This window comes from Fulmarus glacialis, unplaced genomic scaffold (genome assembly GCF_000690835.1).
Source record: "Fulmarus glacialis isolate BGI_N327 unplaced genomic scaffold, ASM69083v1 Scaffold47441, whole genome shotgun sequence".
Classification (NCBI taxonomy): Eukaryota; Metazoa; Chordata; class Aves; order Procellariiformes; family Procellariidae; genus Fulmarus; species Fulmarus glacialis.
In genome coordinates, this window is record NW_009194324.1 from 3822 (window position 1) to 15335 (window position 11514).

General features: G+C 40.4%; 1 protein-coding gene across 1 annotated transcript; it reads right to left on the reverse strand.

The window, feature by feature from the left end:
* Nucleotides 1–2542: 2542 nt before the first annotated feature.
* Nucleotides 2543–9104, reverse strand: ODC1 (ornithine decarboxylase 1). Its single transcript, XM_009587726.1, has 10 exons — nt 8957–9104; nt 8614–8787; nt 8273–8445; nt 7852–7986; nt 7613–7694; nt 7215–7298; nt 5776–5938; nt 5580–5692; nt 5091–5305; nt 2543–3019 (listed from the first exon to the last, which is right to left on the reverse strand). The coding sequence occupies exons 1-10, from the start codon at nt 9056–9058 to the stop codon at nt 2878–2880; spliced, it is 1383 nt and encodes a 460-aa protein (XP_009586021.1). The 5' UTR covers nt 9059–9104; the 3' UTR covers nt 2543–2877.
* Nucleotides 9105–11514: the final 2410 nt, after the last annotated feature.

Below are 11514 nucleotides of genomic sequence, written 5' to 3' on the forward strand. Positions count from 1 at the left end.
TATGGAAGGTCTCAGCTACACTTGTTTCAGATCTCAAGCGGCTTCACCACTCAAGAAAGAGGAATGGGGTGATGAGAAGCCATGCCCTCATCTCAGGTAGATGTCTTGGTATTTGCGTCAGATATTACTCTCTTTTCCGAGAGCGATCTCAAGAGAACCAACACCACCATCACTGGTGCCAGCAAGGGGAGTGACCGCCGGGGACATTAGGAGCAGGAACGCCACAGTCCCTGCAAATGGGCCAGCAAAGTCCACAGTGAGACAGACACAGCACCATACAGAGCATGGGTAGCAAGAAGCAAGCTGAAAAGCACAGGCTATTTTTGGCTCCAACTTTGATATTTGTAGAGCTAATTATATAAGACAGATGCAGCTGATCTCAATTTTTATGGCATGCAGCTCCTCCCTCCCTCCCCTACCAGACAAGCTTGCTCCAGGGAGGAATAATTAAGATGTGCAGTTAGAACAACTGGATTTGATCAATGAACATGGCAAAACAGAGCAAAGGCTTTGATGCCCAAGACTTGGGGAAGGGAGGTCAAACTAAATAGGAGTTCACTGCTTGCTTTGGTATATCTTTGCTGTCCTACATGGTGTGCCAGTTTACACTAGGAAACGTATTTCCCTAGTTCAGATGGTAGGGAATCCCCACAGACACAGTATGACTGATCCCAAATACTTGGGATATTTTGAAAATCAATTAGAAAAGTGGAAATGGACCATTAAGATTCTATGGAAACCAGGAGGACAGCTGTGAGATGAAGGATATACACTCAGTATCCCAAAGCCCAGAACATCTGCTCAGCATAATCCAACTTAAAATGAGAAACTTGTGTCTTGCTTAAAAACACCACCATTACTGTAAAGATTTATTACTCCCACAAGCACTAAAAGTCAGCTAGCAAAACCCATTGTTTTGGTTTGGTTTTTTTTTTTTTTTAACACAGAAGATGCTCAAGGAGATTAACAGTTCTTTTTAAGCATTTGATACCCTCCTTACACATGGCTTACAGAGCACCAACTGAGGCTATGACATACCTGCCATGGAAGAGGAAGGTAAAGAACCGAGATCAGCTACATCTCTTGTGGGGAGCATCATAAGTTAATCAAAATGCTTATTAGTGTGTTGCCACTGTCCTGGCCTCCAGCAGAGAAACAGATGTAAATTTTTTTTTTTTGAGACAAAACCCAGTGAAATAGCTAAAACAACCAATTAAGTTAAATGCTGAGCAAGAAACTAATTGGCAGCCTGCCATATTCCTCTCAGGGAAGCTTACTAATTAGCTTCCACAAGTGATTGCCTTCAAACTACCTGCTGGAGATGGTCTCCACTGGCTGCAAGCAGAGGAAGCCAGACTGTGCGCTTGCCCACCAGGGCGCAGGTTGCTAATGCAGGTATCGCATAAGGTCTCACTACAGCTGTACTCCCTCCTGGCTCAACCATCCCCAGCCTTCAAACAGGCAGGTTTAAAGAGTAATTACATCTCCTTTAGACAACCGCAGGCTTTCCAAGAGTACTTTTTCTGCATACCTGTTAGTAGTTTTTCCACTAAGTTGCACTTAGCTCTCACAGGGCAAGATGTAGATGTGAAATTGTTACAGTATTAACTTTTGGTTACCATTCATTACCTTTGCTTTCATGCTAAGAATCATTAAGTTTCCACATGAATTTGGAGAAGCTAAAAGAAATCCTGGTTTGGATTCAGGGAGTTTCTTTGAGATTAAGGCTATCGCTCCACTGTGCCTATGTACTGAAGTTTGCACCAAGTGTAGTTCAGTAGCCAAACAGCTGGCTACTGTATGCATGAGAATAAAGGCAAGTGCTATTTCAATCGCAAGCTTGAAGCTAGGAGTGAAGCAAATAAAGAAATAGAAAAAGTCACTTGGGCCACTTCAAGAGAATCAGGAATGATGTACCATCACTTCTGTTTACCCTACTAGTTCAGCTAGTGAAGAGTAGTCTCAGCTGAAAGCACAGAATGGAGGTTAAACATTGTCTTTCACAGCTGCTTGTAAGAAAACAGCTTTATTTCTCATCTTGCTAGAGCCACTGTTTCAGCCACATAGTTTCAGCTTCCTAAGTTTTCCCATGACATATTTTAATCCTCACACACATAACAAGCCACTTGTCAGTGGCAGCCATGGGGCCTGTCCTGTATTCTCTCATTAACGACTAGATGTGTTTAAATAGCCATCAGTCCTGGCCACAGCAGTTATATACTAACATGAATAAAAACAGCACTGCATTGAACTTGCAATATGCAACTGTGTAAGCCCATGTTCAATAGTGAAAGACAAATGGATTCCACAAGAATTCACGTAGTATTCAACTTGTTGACAGTCAAGCTTTTTCTAATCACATATTAAAAAAGGCACAATTTAGTTTTCCCTACCCATTAAGGGGTTCCTTCACTTCGGTAAGTTGGGAGGACAAGGGTAGGGGAGGCAATTGTGTTATTTATTAATAAGCTCTGCGCTCACAGCATCTGGTCTGCCTTCATGACAGATTAATTTTCAACAGATTAACCAAACACAGGACCAGTTATTTCAATATACTTTATTTTGAAACAGGTAGGTCACAAAACACTAAGCTTAGCCCGTTCTGCCATACACAAGCTACAAATACTTGTTTGACAGTTGAGGGTCAGTCTTTAGTAGCATACATGAAAAGTGAATAAAAATCCATATAAAACAATATTCAAATAGTTTCCATAGGAACACAGATAATTGTGACCCATCTCCTAGTCATTTTTGTTGCATTTATGCCAAACCTAAACTTTAAAAAAACCACTTAAAAATTCTAGCAAGAATTAAGTTAATGGTCCCCCAAATGCCCTAATTCAATGACTAACCTTGCAGTTAATTACTAAATATTACCTATACATTAATACTAGCTGAAGCACAAGTTGCTGGATATTCAATTCCGCTTTCCCAGGCACAAGAGAGTGGCAGACTAGCAACATCCTGCTCCTCCACTTCAGCTAGGAACCCTTGCTCCTTGATCTGCTGCATTAGTTGCCTAGAAAGAAAAAAAGCAAAGCAAAGCAACAGTCAATAAGTGTTAAAAAGTGTTTCACTATGATGTGCCAAAAAGAAAGTAAGCAAAATACTTTTTTTTTTTACTGCTGGGAAGCATGAAATGAATTCTTTAATTATCACCTGCAATCCAGACAATATTACCAGAGTCAAAAAAAAAAACCAACCCCAAACAAAAGCAACCCCCAAAAAAACCCACACCAAAAAACTCAAAGCAGAGTCCGTGCAGGTCACTTCTGGCTGGCTGGCTTTAGGGCAAGTGCCAATACCAAGCTGGTTTCACCATTTCTGGGTAGGATCTAGATCTGCAAAGATGTACCTATATATATACCTGTAGCTACATCTGTATACCACATGCTATACATGCCATACAGATTTAATGACTTAGTGCTCAATAGTTCAGAATTTCAGACCTGTATCACCGACTATCCCTTATCCCACACCCTCACATTCCTGGGTAACTGGAATCAAGTAAACATATGGGTGACAGACTAGGAATGTAAAGGAGCTGACCAGTGAGAACCATGCAACCCCTTCCATATTCAGATAGGAGTTGTACTGAAAGACAAGCTCGGAAGAACTTCAGCTGACTGAGTTTTTGGACTTTACTTATACTATATGCAAGGCACGAAGTTGTGCTACTGCATGGGTCCCCATACACTACTAGCTTTTACTTAGACATATGCAGTCATCTTGTCTCTTATCTTTCAGTTATCTAGACACAAATTTAGTTGTACACCTTTATACGTGTAGATTACATTCCAAAAAGCTTTTGCCTGTGCTAGAAGGATCTGCACCATAACTTCATTGATACATTCCCCTCAGCTAAGGGCCAGCTTGTATCACAGAATTTTCGTGCCAAAACAGAAAACGCAGGTGGTCATGTAGGGCTGAAAGAGGGCTGTAGCCTTGGATGATGGTTGTCTGGATAATTAAGCTCAGCATGCCTCAGATCAAGCATTACATTTTAACAGAAACCCAATGCTATAGTGAAAAAGCTAATTATTCTCCTGCAGAGCCATTTTTAGTTCAATTAGACACAAGTCTGGAGACTTATGGGAAGCCTAAAAGCTTCATTTGGTTTGAGGAACGCTTCAATTGACAGGAGGTTTCATTAAAGAAAAGAAACAATACAAGCCTTGCTTATAGAGGCAAGGCTAGTAAGAGAATGGAGGAACCTTCCTCTTACTTTTATGGTGGGAATTCCCCTGAACTCAAGCATTTTCAGTAAATTTGAAAGCAACCCAATAGCAAAGTTAATCATGCTTTAGGGTAATAGTGCTGCCCAAACACTCTCTGCCAGTTTAGCAGGCAGTCTTCAATACAGAGGTAAGGGCTTCCTCTTGCAGGAAACCTCACTTTTACAGAAGATGCAATCTGTTAACCTGTCTTGCACAGAAGAGCATCCAGGTTACTTTAAACTAGTTTAAGGTGCAGTTTCACAGTATCTTTGCACTCAAGGGGTAGTCCTGCTTTCTTTGCTTACCTGTTTAATAACTTCCTATGGAGATCTAGCACTCTGCACTGAGCAATGAGCCAGAGCTCAACCTAAACCAAGGAACAGCTCTCAAGTAAACAGACAGATCATATCGTGAAGCAGCACTGTTGAGTGTTCCTGCGTCCTGCAGTCAGGATTTAGCAAGCTATCCATTTAGAAGACAGCGTAGTATTAGAACAGTGATTGACTGGTCTCTAATTACTGGTCACAGAAGCTAACTGCAAAGAATCCATAATGATTCTATATGTTGTGCAAGAGTGAAGAACACCAGCTAGAAGCCCAGGTTAATGAGAAGACTCCTAATGTTACCCCTTTAAAAGCACCTCTCCTAGAAGCGAGTACATCAGAGAAAAAGAATAATTGGTAATGTTAGCATTGTTCTAAGCACACAGCAAAAACCTTCAGAGGCATTACCTTCTTCCACACCACAAGGAGGTTTTACAAGAGTTATGACACCAAAACTATGGCCCTGTTTGTTAAGTGGCAGCCAGCTGACATGAGCTATTCACTACAGTCATCAAAAAGCACTGATGGATCAAGATACTTAATTACTAACCATGCTGGTCTTGACATCACATAGTGTATTGTTGGCCTCTGGAATCCATTGAAAGTAGAAGCTGCTGCAACAGTATAGGCACCCATGTTTTCAAACAGGATCCAGTCACCAACTTGCAACTCCGGCATATTAAAACGCTCAACAATACGATCTAGGCCATCACATGTTGGTCCCCATATGCTGCAGGAATAGCAGCTGTCATCTGGTTTAGGCCGCTAAAGAGAGTGGAGCATAATTAGTTTGACTATCAAAACAAAGCTTCCAGAAGTAGTATCATAATTAGTGTAACATTCCACCTCGCAGAGAAGAGCTACTTGCAGGTCTTTCTCCACCCTTGGCTTTGAATTAATTCCACTGCATGCTTCATAATTCAAATGCCAAATTCTGGCGACATGAAGGGAGCAGTGAACTGAGAAGTGACTGCTGTGACAAGGATTCTCCTACATCCGTGATACATGACTAGTATGTGATGCTTCAGAATGAGCATACCTTTTGCAGAACTGGTTTAACATGTGCGTGATCATACAAGATGCAGTTGAATGATCCATAGACTCCATCATTCACATAGTACATAAGCGTTTTGTCATTTGCATCATCCTCATCTGGAAGAAGTTGAGATACCAGTAAGAATGCTTGGAAAGAAACACAGTTGGCTAGAAGTAAGATTAGGTCTAGATTTACATACCATCAGAACCTGTTTGCTCCTTCAATACAATTTTTTTTGCAATGATGTTGACTGCCAGGGTGAATGCTGATGCAACATAGTATCTTCCTGGCTCTGCAATAATAGTTATTCCAGAATCTGAAGGAAAGTATTTATCCAGTGCTGGGTTGATTACACTTGTGATCTAGGGAAGAATCAGTTGCCAATATTAGAACTTCAGCAGTTACTCAAGTGCTATTTTAGAAGTTTGAGATGAAGTCAGACTTTCATGCTCACAATAATATACTGGTCAAGTGTGTAATAGCTATTAGCATATTACAATCACCATTGATTGCTTTTGCTTTATTTTCCCATTCAAAGTTTTGTTTGCAGTTAAGTTTGCACAAAGCAACAAAAGCAGTCATCACTTGCAGCTTAAAAATTTAAGTGACCAAACAGCTCATGGTTGAGTCTAAAGGAAATCACCCCTCCTAGACTCATTAAACCAGCATTAATGCCCTGCAAGTCCCTACACTTCGATTTTAATTTCTAGTCCACTTGCAGTTCTGCTAATCATACGATATCCCCCAGCTTACTGCATCCTGAAGAAGTCACCTCACAGGATCTTAAGAATACAAAAGGCTTTGTCATCACCTTTAAAACTCAGGTCCCTTCAGGAACAGTTATTTCCAAGTTCTGAAGTTAGTGATTATTAAGCTGCCTCCAACCACAGCACGACTGCGTTACGCCATGGAGCTCAACGACAACATCATTTGCTTTTGATGCTTCATGTAAGCTAATACTGCACTATGAGAAGCCAGCATTCATTAAGAGGTATTACAAGTGAGACAATGTTAGCCCACATTATTAGCAAAAAACTCACTTTATGTAATCTATTTGCTGTCTCCTTGTAACATCATTTAACACCACGTTAGGTTAGACTGGCAGGTGCTCTGACAACACTGCTCTAAGTGGAAGTCCTAGTAACACCCAGCCACCTTGTCTCTTCTGAAAGCAGAACTATTTCTGTGTGAAAGCAGACTGGAGAACACCAATCAATTAAAAAATGATCCAAAAGCCAGTTCTAAACCAGAACAGACACTGATCTAGTTTGCTGCCACTCAGAAGAACAGTATGGCTTCGGGACTACCTTTTCACCCTATTTGGGAGCACTGCCAATCTAGATAGTCTGAAGCACAGCAACAACTGGAAGAAGTCTATGCCAGTAAGAATCAAGCCTGCAATTAAAACCTGCTTTACAAGTTTGATATCTCTGCATGTTTATGCAGTCATTTAGCTATGTATCTGATGGCTTAATCTAATTTTCAGTTTTTAGATTAATTCCCCTTTAAATTTCTGACTGAGCAGACATTTTCTTGTAAATGTGTCTGCATACAAATAGAAAAAGCAAGATTTTTGTTTAATCTAGATCAACATTCAAAAAGACTCCACAACCTGAGAAGTTCTTAGAAAAGCTATACCTCTTCAAATTTAAGCTTGACATCTTCAGAGCCAGGGAAGCCACCACCAATATCAAGCAGATACATATTGAAGCCAAGTTCAGCCTAAAATGAGATTAATGGCAACACTGTCAAGAAAGCAGTTCTTTTAGCTTAAAAAGTAAAGTCACTTTGTTTATACTTGGAACAGAGCTAACTCATTGTGTTGAAGTAAGTCACTTGAATTTGAGCTGCTGATTTTAGCACATCTGTAGATGAGTTTTGCAGAACTGGTCAAAGTAAGCCATCATGACCTCAAAAATTCCAACAACATGAAACGAGCAACTTGGTTAGCTTTTAACCCCCTAACAGTTTTCACTTGATTCAGTTTTGCCACAACAGTTGAGCAGTAGTTCCAGAGAAAGTAGAGCTAAACTTACTCCCATATCAAACACACAGCGGGCATCAGAAATGGCTTGAACAAAGGTCTCTGGGTCTGTACATCCACTTCCAACATGGAAACTACGAAGAGATACAAAATATCAGTTGCTATTTGGCAAATTAGTAAAGAAGCTTATATAAAACCCAAATCACCATATGCAAAGGCATCTTTATTGTCAGGTAGACCATTTAAAGAAATCTTATTTAATATGACTGTATTTTGATATTATCAGCTCACCTAACTCCAATGATGGCAAGGTCAAGTTCTTTTGCACGCTCCAGAAGAAGCCTGCTAGTCTTAAGCGTAGCTCCAAATTTAACACTCAGACGACAAACTGCTTTGGAGTCATCAGTTGTAATGCGCAGGACTAACCTAGAAAGAGGAAAAAAATGAGGGTTTAAGTTCCAGTATAAAGACATCATTATCAGGTGGGTATGACCTTAGAATGAGACTGAGCTTAAACATACAAGCTTTCCTGTCTGTCTCTTCCTAATGTGCCAGTAAGCTATACAGGATTAGATTTCACTGGTTAAAAGTAGGCTGCAAAATTATGAGAAAATAAGCCTATCTTAACTAATGAAGAAGTTTCAGCTAACAGCACATGTTTCCGTAACTTGGGAGCCCAAGCAAGAATTATTGAACAACTAGCATAACTTACTTGGCTTTTGGATGGGCCCTTGCAACTTTCATTAGTTCTACTTCACTATCAAATGTCATCATCTGTACACCACTGCTGGCAGCATGTTTGATTTGAGATACTTGTTTGCAGGGATTTGCATATATTATTCGCTCAGGAGGTACACCAATGCTCTGTACCAGCTGTATTTCCATCTGAAGAAAGAACAGATTACACTTGTGAAAGATACTTCTAGATGGATGATCAAACTAATCAGTACAACAAAAGCGACACCGCTTGGTTATGCTTAATTTTATATGAACACGTCTTGTAAAGCTGAACATATACTAACGTCACATATCAGAACACAGTCAAGATCTTACCTTACTGGCGCAATCAAATCCTGCACCAAGAACAGCAAGCGTCTTCACTACAGCTTTGCTGTCGTTACATTTTACGGCATAGAAGGGGGTTACCCGAGGAAGGGCTTTATGCCATCGCATGTGCTTCTTTACAATATCCCCGAGGTCAGCAACATAGAAGGCATCTTTATCATCCTAGAGCAAATACACATCTTAAAGTTACAAAAAACGGGTAACAGGATAAGCCTAGATGTCAGCATCTGAGGATGACGTTGCCTTGCAGAAGATCTGCAAAGACAACTTGTTCCATTAGTTTATAAATTTGTAGCATCACGAAATACAGTGGTTTTCCTATCATACTTACAGAAGATGACACTTCATTTATTTTTTGGTCAAGGATATCCTTGGCAGTAAAGCCTTCGTCAAGGAAGGTGAATTCAAATTCTTCATTGCTGAAGCTATTCATGATTTCCAAGATTTCAGGTTTACGTGAAAGGATTTAAGTACAAACTGTTGATACAAAAAAACCCCATGCATTACTTCATTTAAATTCATACGGTTTACATTCACTACTTCACTTAAATTCATATAGTCATTATATAACCGCTACATCATAGTCATATAATTTACAATTATATAATTCCTACAGTGATCACTAATAGCGGCATAGATTAGGAACTTACATAGATGACAGATCAGATTTTATCAGAACCAAGGAGGCACTCCACAAAATAGTCTTGCTGGCTTGAAGGCAAGTTCTGCTCTGTTCAGCAACTCTATGATGTACTCAACCTATTCAAAGAAAAAAAAAAAATCAAATAAATACTGTCAGATATTTTTAGTCTAAGTCCCTGAAAGTTTCTACTGTCTTTTCCTTCACCTCCACATCAGAGCTGTTAGTATTATGGCTAGTGCCAGTGTCAACCTACTTACCACTTTTTAACAACTCTTAAGCACTATTGCAGCTCACTAGTTTCTCGGAAAAGGGCTTACACATTACTACAGACAGAATCTGAGGATGTTACTGGCTTCTGGGCAGTAACAACTCTCACTAGGTCAAAGCCAGTTGAATATCTGGATTCTCACTACAGGTTCAGACCATGCATAAACCAGCCATGAGATCAGGGCTTTCCTTGAAGTTGCTCTGTTGGTGGTTCGAGCTTCCCTGTTCTACCCATGACCTCCAGGCTACAGGAAAAGAAAACCTCAGCTGTCAAAAGTGGCAGATACAGACTAAAAGAGTGCATCCTACCTGCGATCTGCAGACAAAGTTTTATCAATGATCCCAATTAACACTTTATAACGGGAATTTACAGTAGTCCATAACACATCTTCACTGTTAACAGAAATCTACCAGCCAAGTAGAAAGTCCGTTGAGAACCAGAACTAAAGAGCAAAAGCACATTCCTCTGCCATCCAAGACCTATGAAGTCCATGGAAAAGTGTATGGGTCATCCTTTTGCTGGGTAGTACACAGAGAGTGACAGTCTACTCCATTAAGCTGTTAACTCAAGCAGAAGTGCTGCTACCTTTTAAAGACCTCAGCATTGCAAGTGACTCATAGGGAAGATATGGTTTCATGTAACCAGGTCCAGCCCTCTCCCTTCTCTCAGCATTTTTTTTTTTTCTTCACACACTCAATCTAGTCATGCAGGTTCAGGCTGAAGATTATGTAAACTCTAAATTATTTACTAATCTTTAGTTACATCACTGTTCCCTCTATTTTCAAAAAGGCTGGCTATAAACCACATGAAAAATAACATGTTTTATAGCTGTTAGATTAACGAGGTACTAAGTCCAACAGAATCATTCATTCCATACGCTGTATATACTAGAATCCATTAAACTTTATCTACTGAATGACTTTGAAAAGTCAACGATTATGCAACTTCATTTCAGCCTTCAGAAACATATGGCACCTGAACTGCCAGTGTCAAGAACTACTCCACATCTTTTGATCAATTCTTACTTATCAGAGGCAAACCACATTTGAGATCAAACTAGATTAAGCTTTAACTCTAATGAAATAAAACCCAAGAATCCACCGAGCCTCATTCTCCCCCTGCTCTCATTCACATGCAGTGTTAATTCTCCCAGATGCTGGATTAAAGTCTTCTCTTAAAAGCCTCTTTGAAAGGACCTTAAGAAACAGCAAATTAAACGCTTCTCAGGAAGCTGTTTGTTACTAAAGAGACGCTGCATCTTATTGTAGGATGATTTCAACAAGATGTTGCAGCTTTGCAGAAAACAGTTTGGGGACTTCTAGCTGTGGTTAAGAGAAGCGAACACCATCAGGAAGAATTTAGGTTATCCTCCCCTCTGCACAGAGCTGCATGAAAAGCACTTTTCCTATTAACCTCTAAAAGGGGAATTACTTTTGCTGGTCACAGCAGACTTTGTTAAGAAGTTCTTGCAAGTTTTCCATCTCCACCTTATTGCACAATTTTAACTACAGTGTAATTACACAGAATATAGACAGCACATGATCACGTGCAAATTGTAGCCTCGCAGTGTATATTGCCATTTTGGATTGTGTGCAAAGTGTCTGCAGCTTCCCAGAAGAAAGGCAATTTGTGCTCATTTAGAAGTTGTTCTCCAGAACATTCCCTTATTCAGCAGCTGTATTTAGACACAGCTGAGTCATGCCTGCAGGCTCCGTACTCAAATACCAAAGCCGCGTCTAGAAAGGGTGCCCGAGGCGCTCCTGACCCTGGAGTTAGCAGACCGCTGCTGACTGCTATCGGCAAGGAAACGGCTGGCTGCCCTTATCTCACTGCCCGTCTTTTTCCCTGTAAATCCATATGGTCCCTTAGTTGAGTCGACTACCCGGCTCGGCTTGGGCTGTGCTGCCCGACTCGGTAGCGGGGCAAGGAACTCTCCAGCCTCTGATACTGAGGCTTCCCGAGCAGGCATTTCAGTTTG

Excerpts from the sequence above, each read along its gene's own strand:
- ODC1 (XM_009587726.1), bottom strand. The coding sequence starts at position 9,058 with ATGAATAGCTTCAGCAATGAAGAATTTGAATTCACCTTCCTTGACGAA. Across the intron at positions 7,299-7,612 it reads GCTGTGTGTTTGATATGGGA|GCTGAACTTGGCTTCAATAT; the intron begins GTAAGTTTAGCT and ends ATCTCATTTTAG. Across the intron at positions 5,306-5,579 it reads TTAAACCAGTTCTGCAAAAG|CGGCCTAAACCAGATGACAG; the intron begins GTATGCTCATTC and ends CACTCTCTTTAG.